Genomic DNA, 15,887 nt, shown 5'->3' on the forward strand with positions numbered 1-15,887 from the left:
TGAAAATTATTTTATTTTGTATTAAATGTACATATATATACTATATATACATTATGTAACAGTACGATAAAACAAATTTAATATTTTACTATATGTGGAAAAATACTAAATATTACAAAAACAGACTATTTTTGCCACAATACCAATAAATATTAAACACGTGCTTGTGCCGATCTAAGCGAATTTTTGATTTACAAACATCTAATATTTACAAAACCAGAAAATATGATTCCAGTAAGTAAACATAAATAACTAGAAAATAGTTTTCATATGAAACAAAAATACTAATCAACTTACAGGCTTGTAAAAGCGATGAGACAGAGCTAGGCTTCTTGGCCAACAAAAATAATGATGGACTTCAAACAAAACAAACCAAAAAGTTAAAAAACAATACGTCAAAAGTGAAACCGCCAACAGTGGAGGAGATTAAAGAGCTTAATGAAACACGCAACCTCTTTCACTCAAATTTATTCAGGCTACAGGTTAAAGAAATGTTGAGCGAAGTTAGTCTAAAGCCGAAATACACTAACTATATTGAAGCCTGGTTAGAGACGTTCAAAACCGCGGTACAAAAACTTGAAAGCGGGCTTTTGGATACATGCCAAATGGAGGTACCGCTGCACTTGTGTAAGAAGCCGTTAAACTTTCAATTCTTGACGCCCAGAAAGCCACCTGTATTAATGGGCGCTGCGTCCACCAACACATTAATAGGACCCAAAATTGTGTTAGACGTCGCGTTGGAAATGCCACCTGAATGCTTTCAAAAAGATGATTGTCTTAACTTAGTACATGATCAGAAGCGAGCTCTTTATCTAGCTTCGGTGGCCAGCAAACTAAAAGAGCTGCCCATTTACATGGATGCACACTTCTGTTACAATTACTATGCAAATAATCCGCTAAAGCCAATAATTGAGCTGACTCCAGACAACAAATTTGGCAAGCGGTTGCTAATACGTCTCTTTATAACGGCACCGCTGCAAGTATATAAACTGAACCGCTTTGTTCCTTGGAACAACAATATTAGACCCTCTGTGTTTGGCGGCAAGTTGAATGAAAATGACTGCCTGCCCTCTACTCAGCACTATAATAGTAGTGTGCTCTTCGATCTTACACAAACAGAAACCCAAAAGATGTTAAGCGAATTGTTCAAAGACCGTCCGAACTTCCAAGAAGGATTGATACTGCTTAAGATATGGCTGCGTCAAAGACAACTGGATGTCGGTTTTAGCGGGTTTAGCGCCCACATCCTAGCTTCCTACATTGTGTATTTAAATAAAGAACGCTTGCTTAATAAGACCAGCAGTAGCTATCAGGTAGCACGTACAGTTTGGAACCAGTTGGCCAGCAGCGACTGGACACAGGGTATCTCATTATGTCCGCAGCAGCCTCATCCTTTGACTACCCTAAGAACCTACTTTGATGTTTGCTTCATGGATGTCACCGGCTATTACAACTTGTGTGCAAATCTTTCTATTGCTATATATGAAGCTGTTCGTGGTGAAGCTAAGCTAACTGTAGATTTACTGAACGATGTGAAGATAAATAGTTTTACACATATTTTCATGCAGAAAATACCACTTTACACACGCACGGACCACATACTTAAGTAAGTAGAGCTAACCGAAGTACATACACAGATTGTTATCCATTGCTTATTCCTTAAAGAATCACAGATCATGATTGTGTGGCACAGTTGTTACAGCTCCATACGCAGCCACAAACTATGTATGATTATGCAGGTTATGCCTATCCTCAACTACTGAAGTTGCTCACTGAGTAAGTTTGTCATGAATCTGAATGATATATATATCTATACATTTGTGCTCTTTTCATAAGGATACTTAAAAAGGGGCTTGGAAAACGAGTGCGCTCCATTATGCCACTTGAGGTACCTTCAAGCGCTTGGCCAGTGTATACCAAGGCTCCAGTGATTGGATGTAGTATAATTTTGGCACTTATGCTTGATCCAAACCATGCTTACGAAGTTCTAGACAAGGGACCAGCAGCCAACGAAGATAAACATGCTGTGACTGAATTTAGAAAGTTCTGGGGCGAAAAATCCAGCTTACGTCGTTTTCAAGACGGTAGCATAACTGAAGCTGTAGTGTGGGCCTCAGCTACTGATTCACCTAGTCAAAAACGTTTAATAGTGCGCCAGATTGTAATGTGGTTGCTTGAGAATCATCTGCAAGTTGAGCCAAAAAACGTTTATTACATAGCTGGCGAATTGGACATTGTATTTAAGCTAACGCCTTCATTTAAGTTGGATAAGGTACAAACAAAACTAGAGGTGCAGCAGAATACAGACGCTGAGGCATTGACACCGCACTTAATCCACTGCTTTGATGCCTTATCCCGCCAATTGTATAGCTTGAAGGGTCTACCTCTAGATATAGTCTCAATATCTGGCATCTCAGCCGCTTTCCGGTACTGTGAGCCGCAGCCAATATTGCCACAATCACGCCCCATTGGTAAACACTTGCATGCTATCCATGTGCATCACGCCATCATTCAGCTGAGCTCCAGCGGAAAGTGGCCTAATGAGCTTGGTGCTCTGCGCGCCCTAAAAACCGCCTTACTGATTAAAATCGGCCAACAGCTGAAAGCGCAGCATCTGCATTGTCAGCTATGCAATGAGGGCCTAATGGTGGTTAAACAAGGCTACTGTTATCTGCTTGAACTTGCGCACAGTAAGGAGCTGACTCTGCTCAAGCAACTTCAGACAGAGCATGGCATTCCTAAACATGTTAACAACCAAGAAAGTCGTGAGCTCATGCGTCGCCACTACGTGCTTCCCAGAGTGAATGGAGCACTCCATGCATTGCATCAAAAACATGGCGCTTATGGACCCACTGTTCTCATTGCCAAGCGCTGGCTAGCATCTCAATTATTGGACGATGGTCTATGGCCGCCAATGGCAACAGAGCTTCTCGTGGCCTACCTATATTTGCAGGGGCAGATACCTCACACAACTGTCTCGCCCCAAACTGGTTTCGTACGCTTCCTCCACCTGCTCTCCTACAGCAATTGGAAGAGCGAACTATTTTTACTGAACTTTGATAATAATTGGCCTGGTAAGTGTGTAGCTTTTTAAACTGGAATCCAGCACCCAACAAATCTATTCATAAATTCAAAATCTATTATATCCTTGAAATATTGGAGCACTGCCCGGTAGATAACTCAACAAAGCAATATTTTCAGGTAGAAGTGCTTAAGTGCGTTTGCAGCAGAGCTGTTTAAAAAAATATGAATTGCAATTACAGGGTCTCATAGAGAAACAAAATTTTTTTACCAGTGTAAAAATTTATGAAATATATTGCAATGTTGATCACAGTATAGAACTTGGCAATCGCAATCGAATATTAAAACAAAACTAATTATTAATAATATAATTTTTCCCTGATTGTTATAGATCAACATATGGCTGACTTGGAGATTGATTTCTGTAACGACCGCCAGAGTTATCCATCGCTGTGTGTGGTAACTGCCTACGATCAGCATCATGCCGGACACTTGTGGACGAACGATAATTGGCCTAACAAATCAGTTTTGGGTCGCATTACTCTGCTAGCTGCACACGCGCTAAAACTCATCGAAAGCAGTCTATATTCGGATGCAATTGGATTTGTGCGTCCAGCACAACTGTTCAAAGCATCCAATGATGGGTACGACTTGGTTATTCAGCTTAAGCCAGAAATGTTGTCAAGCACGTTATGTTATGAGCATGGTTCGCCATTTCTATCTAACAGTCAGCGCAATTTCCGACTACCGCTTGCGAACTGTTATCAACTATCGCAGATTGTAAAAAAATTAAGGGTAAGTTCATTCCAAATAAATAAGTTGTAATCCATTTAAATCTCGTTTTGAGCAGTCTGCCTATTCGGATTATGCGGCCTTTTTTTACAATCCACACGGTGGCAAAGAACTGGCTATTGTCTGGCGTCCTGTGACTGATTTTGCTCCTAAAGTTTTTAAGGTCAACGAGCTGCATGCTTGTGTACCCTTTACTGACACTAAACAAGTTCAAGTGAAAAGGGAAACGTTGTTGGAGGACTTTAAGCTACTGCTTAAGGATTTCTATCTCCGTGTCTGCACATTAGAAGAACTAGCGCTTGAGAACAGGCATCACAAGCGCTATTTCAGCCAAAGCAAACAAATAATCAAATCTGACGTACCATCGAAAAAAAAAAAAATGGGTGTGTTATTGTGTAGTAAATCAACAAAAGCACAAAAAGGAATTTTTTAAGGTGTTCTTTTGAATAAATGCAAATCAATTAATAAAAACATTTTTGTTTTAGTTGGGCTGTTTTGTTTATGGTTATTGATGCTTGCACTGCCCAATGTTGCTTTGTAAAGATATTCGCTGCTTGCGCATACGTTCTTTGTCACATTCAAGCTCTTCCTGCTCATTACTAAAGTCCTCCATATTTATATTCATAGTGTGATCACTGTATCTTGTATTCTGTTCATCAAACTGAAGCGCTGTCGTCGTCGGAGACATATGTTTATATTTACGCTTCCGTGGAGAATCAGCCGATAGGCTAACGATGCGGGTAGCTATGGGGTTGCATTCGGTTGAACTTTTACTTGCAGTCTTCATTCCCAGTATTTTGGATACGCATGCAGAGCTCGTCTGACAAGCTATGTGACAAGGCTTCAATTTTGTGAAACACTGGTTGCCTTTGTAATGCTTCAAGACGAACCTCTGCAGGTCACTTGTTGAAGTAGAGCAACTATAGCGAAGCGGTGACGCAGACGAGGAATATGGCAATTGGGGGCAGGTCGTCTGTATTTCTTCAGCCTGCGATGCATTTGCTTTTTGTTTTTGACAGTGGGAAATTAAATCCTGGAGAGTGCAGCATTGACCCTCTGACATCAAATTATGATCAAGAAAATAGTGTGAGGGTCCCAGTGTATTATTTTGAGTTATGCGATTGTAACTCATTAAGCGTATGTCTTCGATGCGACGTATGTCCTGTTGTGTTAACACAAATATATCATTACCAATAACAATCGGCACTAAAAATATATCTCGTTACGCAATAGTCAAATAATACTCAATATGCATAGTCTTACTCTGCACGGCTGGAGCAGCCTCCTCAGATACTTGCAATATCTTCTTGACTGTAGAAATATTTGCCATAATTGTGTAACGTAAACTGAGAATTTTATTTTATTTGTTTCTATCGATTCTAAAATAAAGTGACACTAAAAATTACAAATGTCAAATAATAAAAGTAACATTAGTTTTCCTATTTAACTACGTATCGATTCCTCTTTTAAAATAGTTGTGCTCATACAGGAGCTTGAGCTTTCCTTCTCCCTATTACCAATATCAGAATACAATTGGGCTGTTTGTGCCAATGGTGTGCACAAGCGTCCAGAGAACTCTAAGCGCTTACACGATTGCCGATCCGCGGAGCTGACAATTTCTAGAAGTGAACTAAATCATTTACGGGATAAAGGGTGATTGTTTACTTTTGTAGCTTTTTAGTACTTACCGCTGTCCTGAGGTAGACATGCGTCTCTTGCTGCCTCTTAAGAGGCTGGAGCTACTGCTGGGCTCTAAGCGTTCGGGAGACAGCGGCGATTCGGCAAATGAACGCATATTAACAGCTCCTGTTTCAATTTTGCTACCAGCATCTCCATAAGCCGATCGTAAACTTAGCAGACTCTCCAGCAGATTTTTGTGATGTTGTGTATGAGCATTAAGTAGCATTAGTTGCTCCAATTCTCTGTAAAATAAACGATATTGTTCCTTGGACTTCCCCGCCTTCGAGCTGCAACGAAATCGTAAAGAATGGATATTTTTATTTTTAACATTTATGATTTTCATGTAATGTTTACCTACCGGTTGCTACTTGTGTTTCCAAAAAGCAACATGTCACCGCGTGAGGCACTTTTATATAGTTCATGTATTTGCTGCTGGCAGCGCACTTCGTCCTGTTTATCCATGTCCTCTTTAACCAATAAGTGAAGAAAATGGGGGAGCCAGCTCAGCTGTCGTTGCAAATTAAACAAAACTGTGACATTGGAGGTGCGCGGAAAGTATCTTGGCAAGCGACGCCACAGGTGTTCACCTGATGAGGTTCTCCCTTTTGGCTTAACCTTTTGCGGCACCATCCGTGATATTTTCAGCAGCTGCGCCATTTCAGGTATACGATAATCGGATATCCGTCCACCGGGTCCATCGCTGATGGCAGGTGCCTCGTCAACTGCTGAGCGCGCAATGCACAGTGAATGTACAAAGATCTCTCCTCCTCGAGCGGAGAGCATATGACTAGTCGTTCTGACGCCCGCCTTTCGAGGCACCTCTAACAGCACAGAGCGACCATTGAGTAAAAAGTTAATCAGACATGAGCTTGGTCGGGACGTTACATCGACTGGCGTTACATTATACTGTCCTATGCACGGTTGCAAATCAGCTGAACTACACCCACGAGGTGTACACCATTTTAGTGTAACCGTCTCGTATGCAGTACCAGGCTTGATGCTGGTAGGTAAGGTGAAATCCGGTCCGCAGACCATAGTGTGCGCGCACCTTTCATGCAAAATTTCGACATCATAATTTGCACTTGAGTTTGCATTTTGTTCCTCTTTCATAGGTATGTTCGTTACAGTAGTGCTAGCTAAATCGTAGTGACCCATAATTAAATGTAGCAGCTTATCTGGAATATCTGGAGCACTGACTGTGTGTATTTCCACATCCAGCAGTGGCGAAACACCTATTAGGGTTCGGTTACTCACTAACGATTCTACTCCAAGTGGTACAATGTTTAGTATCACTAGATGGCAATGATCGATGATTAGGCCCTTGTTAGATGGAGCTGCAGACAGAGCATTTTGCTGCAACAAAACCGTATTGAAAATGTCCTCCAAGCCTATTTATTTTAGTGAAATAAAAGAAGAAATTCTATAAAATGAACTTGTGACCGAATTATTTTACTTACTTTTCATACTCGTATTATCCCGTGCCGAGGTGATACATATGACACGACCCTCGTTGGGTATTTTCTGGCACCCAAGCTTAGCCGCCTGCAGTTGGTCATCCGTGGGCTCAGCAAGAGCTTCGATTGCAGCTCGTAGACCATGAATGACTGAATAGTCGGATGATTGAGGTATGCTGCGCGTTGGCACACTGACCATCATCATAGCATTCAACACATGAGACATATTCTGTGTACTCGAACTCCAGGTGTTCACTATGTGGGCTGCAGTATCCGAGACAATGAAACGCACATGCTTCTTGCCGGGGAACAAGTCCCAGACAATGCGGCAGTACTCTATCGAGGACTCAACAGCGCTGGTCCACAAGCTTTTGCTAAGTTGTGTGCCACCCACTGAGACACCGCTACACGCTTGTACTTCCATCACCGGTTTTCCTTTTAAATAATCCATTGAGATGTATTGTTCGCTAGATATACTAAAGTAGCGAGTGTGGTCTAATACAAAAAGAGTCTTTTGGTTTAGCTCGAACATATTAATGTTAGCAAATTCGGTGCACAGACGAAAAACACCAAAGTCAAGTGGTCCTATTTTGGATTTGTTTATTAATAGTTAGGGATGGTACAATTAATCATATAATTAAAATAAGTAAAATATTTTTTCAAGTCATTTAATCAGTGATGGGTACAGTATCGATTATTGTCAGCTGTTCACATCGACACGGCAAATAAATAATTGAATGTTAAATAAAGTTTCGCGAAGGGCACTATCGATGGCACTATCAATATATCGATAGTCTACCTGCGTTTATCCACTATATGGAAAAGCTTTTTTTCAAGTCGTACCTTCTCGTTTGACGTTTAGATTGCAACCATATGTTTTTATCGATGACTACGTTCAGCGATGCATCGATGTTATTTTTAACGGTCATAGTTTAACGGAATAATAATTAAGACTGAAAATAACACAACCAAAATGTATGATCATTTGAACATCTACAAAATAAAGAAAAACAGTATTAAATTGCAAAACCATATTATAATAATTCAATAATAATCAAATAATTCATTGTTTTTTTTTTGAAAAAGACAGAAAAATAAATAATGTTATAAAAAACCTATGCTTATGCTTTTAGCGCTTCAATTGGAGCATTGCCACAGCGGAACTTCACCTCTGATAATTTTATTTGTTTGAAAAAATAAGAATAAATTAATCGCAAGACACGTTAAAGGACTTTTGAGATGCGCTATACATAAAAAAAATTAAAAGCGATGTGTTTAGTGATTCCGACTAAAACTATTTACCAATTCATTCGCCGTCCAAAAATTATAGAGATAAGAAAAACAAAAAAGGGAGATCGAGAAAGCGAAACGTCTTAGAAATTAAGAACTAGCTGGGTAATAGTAAAAAACAGATAATTAAATTATTATACTAAATTAATTTACAAAAACAGTACTGTGTCGACATATACAGACATACACATGTCAAAGTAAAAACGGAGCGCCCCAGTTTTATTTGTTTCAATCTGTCGAAGTTAGATCAGACGCCCAGACTTATTAATTTTTTTTTTAATCTTCCAGAGTGAGTAAAAGTTAATTTATAGGAATAATGCTTGCAATTAGACGACCAAACATTGGACGACGTACACGTAGTGCAATATAGTCGGAATGTCCATGAAAGTCAAACAGAAAAGGAATGTACGGAAAGTAATGAATCGAGACGAGCCCATGTAGCACGGATTCTCGTTACACAAAGAGTACAAAATATAAGAACAGACTTGAATCGCGCTGCATTTGCATACAATTTCCCAATGTCCTAGCAAATACCATAACCGCGTTGTTATCGGTTCATTATCTGTCAGCACTGCAATACACTGAAGTTTCGATTGAAAGCCCCCGGCTCATTCATCCGAAATTCTGCAACGGTACGTGGTTCTCCGTCAAGAAACTGATGAATGACGTGATTCGGGCAACGATCATCAAGGGAAAATTTAAAGGAGCGGTAGTCCTTATACCACGAATTCCGATTATTCCAACTGATCTTCCATTCCAATTCAGCTCCTCGTTCGATTGGCATTTGCGATGACAATCAATAAATCAATCAAATAATTTAGAATTTCCCTGTACACGCACGGCCAGATGGCTGTACATAGCTTGTTCGCTTGTTGTCAAGCCGTATTGTTTTTGCGCCGGAAAATAAATCTAAAAACATAGTATATCATTTCGTTCTCTACTAAATAAAATAAATTGATTTGAAATTTTAATTATCAATGTTTGACTATTACTTTGGGGTTATATAAAGGCGTCGAATTAGGGCGAGGCAAAAATCACCGGGTCAGCTAATTATATACTTTGACATTTTTGTAAAAAAATGGAAAAAGGGTATATGAAGCTTGCTCAATGGTATGTAACAGGCGAGAAGGGAGGCGGTGGGCAGACCCATAAAGTATAATATATTTTGATCAGCTCGACGAGCTGAGTCATTATAGCCATGTCCGTCCGTCTGTATGAATGCGTGTTTCCTCAGCAACTATAAGAGCTATAGCAACCAAATTTGTTATGTAGGTGCTCCTATATCCAGACACTCCGCTTTTATTTTATATTTTTATTCCCCCCCCCCCTCCCCAGCAAATCGAAAAAAAACGATATATTAGGCAGTAAAAAAAATCTTTTAAAATCTGAAATAAATCACAAAATTGCCCACTTAGGAATTATTCACATTTCAATTTTTATATATAAGATCAGCGGTAGCACGTGCTGACGCCATAACAAACGTCTCTCTGCGACGCAACTGGCGGCGTCGCTGCTGACGCTACAGCGAAAACGAGCTGTGACGCGTTTAGCTGTTTTGTGTGTACATACATTTGTGAGTGCATGCGTGTGTTTATTGCGATACCCTAGTCAAAGTGTATTTAAATGTTGGTGGCGCCCAACTTTAGTCTGTCCACTTGTTTTATATACAATAGTTTCGTCTTTTGCATCGCTTTCGAATGACGTGCAATATTATAGTACAGTGTGTGATTTTTCTTAGTGGTAAAACATCGCAATCCAAGCGGTATCAATTTGGAGTCTTTGTTTTGAACAACTGGTTGCCGTCACCTAAAATCAGACCAAACTAATAGCCAACAATACATTTTCTTAATTACGAAAATCAATTTTATATCAGGAAAGTTTATTTCAAATCTTAGCAGCGCCAGCGAGAAGTTTAATATAAATCTCTCAAATTGCTGTCTCTACCCTTAAGGCTTTAAAGCACATTATTTTTTTAATAACGCGCATAGTGCTTTTACTTGCAAATCATTGCTCTGCAATGTAACAATACAATTATTCATAAGTAAAACTTAATTGTATTTGTACAACAGTAAATGCATAATTATTTCTGACATATATACTACACATGCACACACATAAAGGATTCATTTGTCCAGAAATAGGCATGCCATCGGACTTGGCAGCAACACCACGGACTCACAGTTTATTGGCAGTAATCGTTAGCGGCAACTTAACTTTTGTTATCGACTTATGATCCGCGCGCTCTTGCTCTGACAACCAGGCCATCTTTAAGAGTACATGCAAAAAATATTGTACATTTCTTAACATTCAGCGAACAATTAACAACTTGCCTTTTGCTTATGCTGCTGGGCGGCATCATAGCATCTGTCGACCACCATCTTTTCGGTAAGTAAGCCTTCCTCGGATGCATATACCGCTGCCTGCCAGGACACGCCCAACTTGGATATCTCCCGGCCGGACATACCCTCGCATAGAGTTGCCATTTTTGTGCATATCTTGCCATAGTCAAAGGTATCAAGTTTAAAGCGCCTGTGACATACAAATTAGTGTTGTTTGCAGTTAAATTTTACCATTTGCTTAAATTTATTTAATTCAACTTACTTCGCTCCCGCTGCTGCTGGCTGCAAGACATATTTGTCAAAGTACAATCGCAAGAGTCGTTCACGCTCCTCGAGGCCGGGTAGCATAAATTCGACCATTTCGTCGAGACGGTCATTAATAGCGTAATCGAACTGCTCAGGAGTGTTGGATGCTAGCACCAACATAAACTTTGGATTTTGCTCGGATGTCCTATACAAAAATGCATTGAGCGCTGCACGCAAGTCTTCGGAAATCTTTTCCGACGATCTTTTACGCAGAAATGCATCGGCCTCGTCAACAAAAAGCAAAAGACCGCGTCGTGAAGTATGCGACCAGTCAAACACCTTGTGTATGGCAGTCACACCATCTTTGCCCATTGGTGCCACATCTCCGCCAGTCATTATGGCAAAGTCCATGCCAGAGTGCTCGGCTAGTTTTTTTGCGAACATTGTTTTACCTGTGCCAGGTGGTCCATGCATCAATACATTGCGATAAAGACCACGGTTGATACGGGTATTTTTTGTCGCAATGGCAATGTCTCGCAAACGTTCCTCTAACTTGGGATTCAACACAACGCCCTGCAGAGCGTCTGAGGGTCGAGCACGCAATCGCTTAAAATAGTTAATTGGATGCTTAAGTGCGTCAAGAAATGCAAATCGAGACGTTTCGCCCACGAGCGTCGGCTTTCCAATACGAGCCTCAACATAGCGCGAAACAACACCAGTAGCACCTTTGGCACTATACACGCCCAATGCGAGCAGCGACAAGCCGCCAGCAGCCATTAGTACTTTGTCCCAGTCAGTTAACATTGCTTCTGCCCCGGCACCAATCACCGAACCTGCAGTGCTGCCATAAATGAGTTAGTTAAAGCATTAAAGTACTTTTTCATCGTCCTACATACCGTATGCCTTCAAGTACAGTGGTCCGATGCTCCTGCGCCTTAATACGAATCTTTTCGAGATTGATATCACGATTTTCACGATCGACGCGAGCTTTGGCTCGCAACTCATGCTCCAGCAATTTTAGGCGATTCTTTTCTTTCATCTCAATCTCGTGCTCAATTGTCTGACGCCTCATTGTTTCCTGACGCTGCACACTCTCCTCCTGCTTACGCAGATTCTCCTCCTGAACACGCTGTTGCTGAACCAATTGATCCTCATACCGTTTGCGTGATAATTGATCTTGGTACTGAGCGCGTTGCTGTTGCTGCTTCGTCTCTTCAATCAGGGTCTTGCGTCTCTCTTCATGATCGATGCGTTTTTGTTCTACTTTAGCCTGTTCGATGTGAGCTTCATATTCTTTCACCTTCGACTGGTACTCCTGTTGACGTGTGCTCTCCTGCATCTTAGATAGCTCCAATGCCTCACGTGCGTGCTCTGTAACAGTACCAGTGGTAATAATAATATGGATGCCATAGCTTGTTAGATTCGCACATATACACACACATGTACATATGCATACAAAAAGACATGTGCATGAGTTATGCAACATGAGCAATGTGATGAAAAATTACTTGAGCGTTCCAGGGTCTTAGCTGCATCTGCCGCTCGCTCAAGCGCCGTTGAATCAAACCTGTAAGCATCCATTGCTTTTCGCTCAGCCTTTGTGAGTTGGGAGTCACCAGTACGTTCGCCTGCAGTTTTGCTCTCCGAATCATTATCAGTACCAGTACCGCCATTCGATCCAACAATTTCAGTTTGCTGGCGATTTCTGCCTAGTAGCCACGACATTTTGTTCAGTTACGTAAGTTGACAACTTTGTTACCTACTGGAACTACAATTTTGTAACAATAAAAATCAATGAAAAACTTTTAAGGAAATACATGAATCTCGGAGAATGTGATTCTGATTAGAGGTGGAGGTCTACATATGGGACACTGATGGTTTTCCACTATCGAATAGCCATCGATAGCAGCTTTGTAATATCGGTTGTTTTTTATAGTTTTCCATTCCACTGAACACAGCACTATGGCCCCTTTATCGATTTTTACATCTAAATTGAAGCACTAAGCATACAATACATAGTGGGACCAAATCGATTAAAACAGTGCTGCATAAAATTTCTGTGTGATTGGGACCCAGTCGGGCTTCGTGAACTTTCGTGCTGAGATCGCAACCCGAGCACTTATTGCCAAAATCAAAGCAGATGCAATCGGTCATTTGATGTAGAGCTCTATGGATGTTGGTTATCTGTAATTTTATTTATTACATTTCATATAAATTTAGTACTTATTGCTTATAGCACTGACTCCCTCTAAGCCCGCAAGCATTCAACAAGATCGAATTTATCGCTTACAGCTGTCTAAATACTAAGCAGTGTGATTGTCACAATAGTCACCAAAAATACCACAGCTTTAGAACTTAACCTATCGATATTAAAATACTGATCGGTCGTCCCGCGACATTCCCTCCACCATGAAGGAACCGCTTCACTTACATCCAGAACGGCTAGTTTGGAGACGGGACGCACCATTAGTCGGCCACAGTTACTGTCAGCCACATGCACACTGACGCGTCGAGCTATTCCATCTGCTCCAGCGTAGATCTCCTCAACGATTCCCATGCGCCATTCTCTGCGCGGCATATCTGGATCGCAGAAGAATACCACATCTACACGCGTCGGCTTGGTGCTCCTGCACCATATCTTGCGCCGCATGAGTGTAGGCAGATACTCATGGACAAATCTCGTCCAGAATCGGTCCCTCATCATGCGTGTTATGCGCCTTCTTTCCCTCGGTGACACGCGTATTTGGTGCGTTCGCTAGTGTCGTTTGGGGCTAGAGCCGCTTCCTGGTCCCCTGCTAACGGCAAGTGGGTAAGCGGGCGAGAATTATTAAAAAGCTTTGCAGTACGTGCTCCCTCGGCGTCGTCTCCTGTAGAGAATGACGTAGCACTCTCTTCACGCACTGCACCACTCGCTCCCATGCTCCTCCTTCAGATGGATTCGATGGACAGTTGAGTATCCATTAATCCCTCGGGTGGCAAGCTCATCTTGAATCCTGTCTGGTTCGAAGACTTCCATGAATTTCTTGGCCTCTCAATCGGCCCCGATGAAATTATTGCCGCTGTCTCTCCGCTGTGCCTTAACTGGGCGACAAGGCGACCGGCTACCACAAGTAGTGGTCCAAAGTAATCCAGTCCCGTGTATTTAAGTGGCCATCCGTTGGCCTCCAGGCGATTCTCGGGCAGTGGCGCCATCATTTATTGCACTGGCTGCGCCTCAGTAATTCTTGCGTATCTCGCTAATGGTGTCACCCAGATTCTGATGCCTCATCCTCACATGGTGGTGATTCACAATCATCTCGGATAATGGGCGCCGGTGAGAGAGTATCATCGGCCGTCTTGCGGTATACGGCATGCATAGCGCTGCATCTACTCTGCCATTTGACGGAACATTCAAAAATTTCGAGTTTAGCGCTATCAGCTGCTTAAATACTAAGCAGTGTGACCGTTACAAATAGTCACCAAATATACCACAGATTTAGAACTTAGACTATCGATATTAAAATACTAATCGGCCGATCATGAACAATTTGACTATACGCTAAAAACTTGGGACAATCGCCCAATGCACAGGCTGAAAATCTCGATCTTTTAGTTTTCATATTAGACAGAAATAATATTTTTTTACAGAAGACCGCAACAGCGGACCGACTTTTATTGCCTGATCGTTATTTGCTTTCGTATTTTTATTTTAGACTTGGCAGTAGGATAGCGTGAAGAATCCATACTGTTCCCTGTACGCTTATATTTTTTAAAATATAATATGTTAGGAATTTGGAGAGCTTATCGTCCCATGAGTAGCACATTGTTCTTGTCGTCTTGCATTTGGTTCTGTTTTTCCATCTTAGTTCTGCCTCGGTTGCTGCTTTATTCTCTACATCACTCTACAGAGACCAGAGAACGGCATGGATACACCCACCCTAAAAAATTACATTGACATCCGTACACACAACCGAAATTGCGACTGATGTCAGCCTACGCTTATTGCGCGGCTAGCTGATGGGGAGCCTACAATTATTGTGAGGGATGTTAAACAGACATTCCTCGCCTGTTTGTGAGATTATAATAAAAGGTCATACAATTGTTTGTGTGCTTCTGTTTCGCTACCTGCAGTTGCGTCGGCGCCGCTGCCAGTGCAGACAGAGCTAGACAGCAAGCGAGATTTTCTCTCGCTTATGCTTATATGCCTGCCGATCGTATTTTGTATGCGCGCACATTTTCTTTGCCCTTGTTTTGAGGATGTCTGAAGACATCCCTTCGTCTTTGCTCATGTCTAGTGGATGTGTGTATGCCGCTCATAGCCTCGTATTGTGTTCGCGCGTATGTACTCACACCCATGTCTTGCGGTTGCCACCATGTTGCTTAAAAAGTGCCACCCCTGCCGTTCTATGCAATTAACGACCAGGTGGACGTATCACCACCTAGCCATGACGAGGTCCAAGTCGCTATAATGCGACTCAAAAACAAGAAGGCAGCCGTCGCAGATTGACTGCCAGTAGAGTTGTTTAAGACCAGGGATGGGCGATGAGCTAATAAGGTCCATGCATCAGCTCTTCTGCAAAGTATGGCTAACAAAAGCATGCCCGATGATTGGAATCTTAGTGTCCTTTGTCCTCTGCTCAAGACGCCAAGCTACACGACTGTTGGCCGAGCGGATGCATTCTTTTGGTCAGTTTGGCGGTAAGCGGTTGAGCGAGAGAGCGGGTTAGATTTCCTCCAACGTTAGGCGCAGTTGTTAATAAACCACACCACACGAAGGGATTTTCTGTATTAAATTCCACGTTATCTTAAGATCACAAATTTAATAGATTTTAAGTGGTAGGTAATTAAACCTCTAAGAGCGTCTGTTCCTGCCAATGCAGGAAGTAAACAAGAGTGAGTCAGGACAGGAAGCCCAGGGCTAGATGCTTAAAGCGCCCAGGGACGAAGAAGAGCCAGAGCTTTCAGTGGTGGTCGGCTGATCCCACACAAAGCTCAGCTTATCGGCCCAGCTGATCTGTGGGTCCAGCTGATTTCGTTACAATATGATTGGTCGCTGCAAGCGAGATATCACCGCTGCATTTCCCGC

The 15,887-nt window shown here is 41.8% G+C and overlaps 4 protein-coding genes across 5 annotated transcripts; 1 reads left to right on the forward strand and 3 right to left on the reverse strand.

The window, feature by feature from the left end:
* The first annotated feature begins 173 nt into the window (after window positions 1-173).
* Window positions 174-4,260, forward strand: LOC108603869 (nucleolar protein 6). The gene is made up of 6 exons (XM_017993039.2): window positions 174-234; window positions 300-1,606; window positions 1,666-1,776; window positions 1,837-3,074; window positions 3,413-3,816; window positions 3,872-4,260. The coding sequence occupies exons 1-6, from the start codon at window positions 226-228 to the stop codon at window positions 4,244-4,246; spliced, it is 3,444 nt and encodes a 1,147-aa protein (XP_017848528.1). The 5' UTR covers window positions 174-225; the 3' UTR covers window positions 4,247-4,260.
* LOC108603871 lies at window positions 4,236-5,205 on the reverse strand. The gene is made up of 2 exons (XM_017993042.1): window positions 5,077-5,205; window positions 4,236-5,019 (listed from the first exon to the last, which is right to left on the reverse strand). Exons 1-2 carry the CDS (start codon window positions 5,141-5,143, stop codon window positions 4,319-4,321), a joined length of 768 nt encoding a protein of 255 aa, XP_017848531.1. The 5' UTR covers window positions 5,144-5,205; the 3' UTR covers window positions 4,236-4,318.
* LOC108603870 (protein asunder) lies at window positions 5,173-7,554 on the reverse strand. 2 transcript variants are annotated; one of them, XM_017993040.1, is made up of 4 exons: window positions 6,951-7,553; window positions 5,852-6,881; window positions 5,502-5,780; window positions 5,173-5,443 (listed from the first exon to the last, which is right to left on the reverse strand). In XM_017993040.1, the coding sequence occupies exons 1-4, from the start codon at window positions 7,477-7,479 to the stop codon at window positions 5,257-5,259; spliced, it is 2,025 nt and encodes a 674-aa protein (XP_017848529.1). In that variant the 5' UTR covers window positions 7,480-7,553; the 3' UTR covers window positions 5,173-5,256. The 2 variants fall into 2 exon arrangements, with proteins under 2 accessions (XP_017848529.1, XP_017848530.1); XM_017993041.1 differs by having other exon boundaries at window positions 5,305-5,432; window positions 6,951-7,554.
* Window positions 7,555-10,109: 2,555 nt separating this feature from the next.
* On the reverse strand, window positions 10,110-12,666 carry LOC108601661 (ATPase family AAA domain-containing protein 3A homolog). Its single transcript, XM_017989562.2, has 5 exons — window positions 12,331-12,666; window positions 11,719-12,193; window positions 10,839-11,663; window positions 10,568-10,766; window positions 10,110-10,502 (listed from the first exon to the last, which is right to left on the reverse strand). Exons 1-5 carry the CDS (start codon window positions 12,545-12,547, stop codon window positions 10,413-10,415), a joined length of 1,806 nt encoding a protein of 601 aa, XP_017845051.1. The 5' UTR covers window positions 12,548-12,666; the 3' UTR covers window positions 10,110-10,412.
* Window positions 12,667-15,887: the final 3,221 nt, after the last annotated feature.

Source organism: Drosophila busckii, chromosome 2R, assembly GCF_011750605.1.
Source record: "Drosophila busckii strain San Diego stock center, stock number 13000-0081.31 chromosome 2R, ASM1175060v1, whole genome shotgun sequence".
NCBI classification, from domain to species: Eukaryota; Metazoa; Arthropoda; class Insecta; order Diptera; family Drosophilidae; genus Drosophila; species Drosophila busckii.

Bases quoted from the DNA above. Each gene is read 5' to 3' on its own strand.
- LOC108603871 (XM_017993042.1), bottom strand. From the start codon at position 5,143: ATGGCAAATATTTCTACAGTCAAGAAGATATTGCAAGTATCTGAGGAG. The intron at 5,020-5,076 runs GTAAGACTATGC...ATATATTTTTAG, and splicing joins GGCTGCTCCAGCCGTGCAGA to TGCCGATTGTTATTGGTAAT.
- LOC108601661 (XM_017989562.2), bottom strand. From the start codon at position 12,547: ATGTCGTGGCTACTAGGCAGAAATCGCCAGCAAACTGAAATTGTTGGA. The intron at 11,664-11,718 runs GTATGTAGGACG...CATTTATGGCAG, and splicing joins ACTGTACTTGAAGGCATACG to CACTGCAGGTTCGGTGATTG. The intron at 10,767-10,838 runs GTAAGTTGAATT...TGTATGTCACAG, and splicing joins CCAGCAGCAGCGGGAGCGAA to GCGCTTTAAACTTGATACCT.
- LOC108603869 (XM_017993039.2), top strand. The intron at 1,607-1,665 runs GTAAGTAGAGCT...TATTCCTTAAAG, and splicing joins CGCACGGACCACATACTTAA to AATCACAGATCATGATTGTG. The intron at 1,777-1,836 runs GTAAGTTTGTCA...TCTTTTCATAAG, and splicing joins CTACTGAAGTTGCTCACTGA to GATACTTAAAAAGGGGCTTG.
- LOC108603870 (XM_017993040.1), bottom strand. From the start codon at position 7,479: ATGTTCGAGCTAAACCAAAAGACTCTTTTTGTATTAGACCACACTCGC. The intron at 6,882-6,950 runs GTAAGTAAAATA...TAAAATAAATAG, and splicing joins GGATAATACGAGTATGAAAA to GCTTGGAGGACATTTTCAAT. The intron at 5,444-5,501 runs GTAAGTACTAAA...TAAATGATTTAG, and splicing joins ATGTCTACCTCAGGACAGCG to TTCACTTCTAGAAATTGTCA.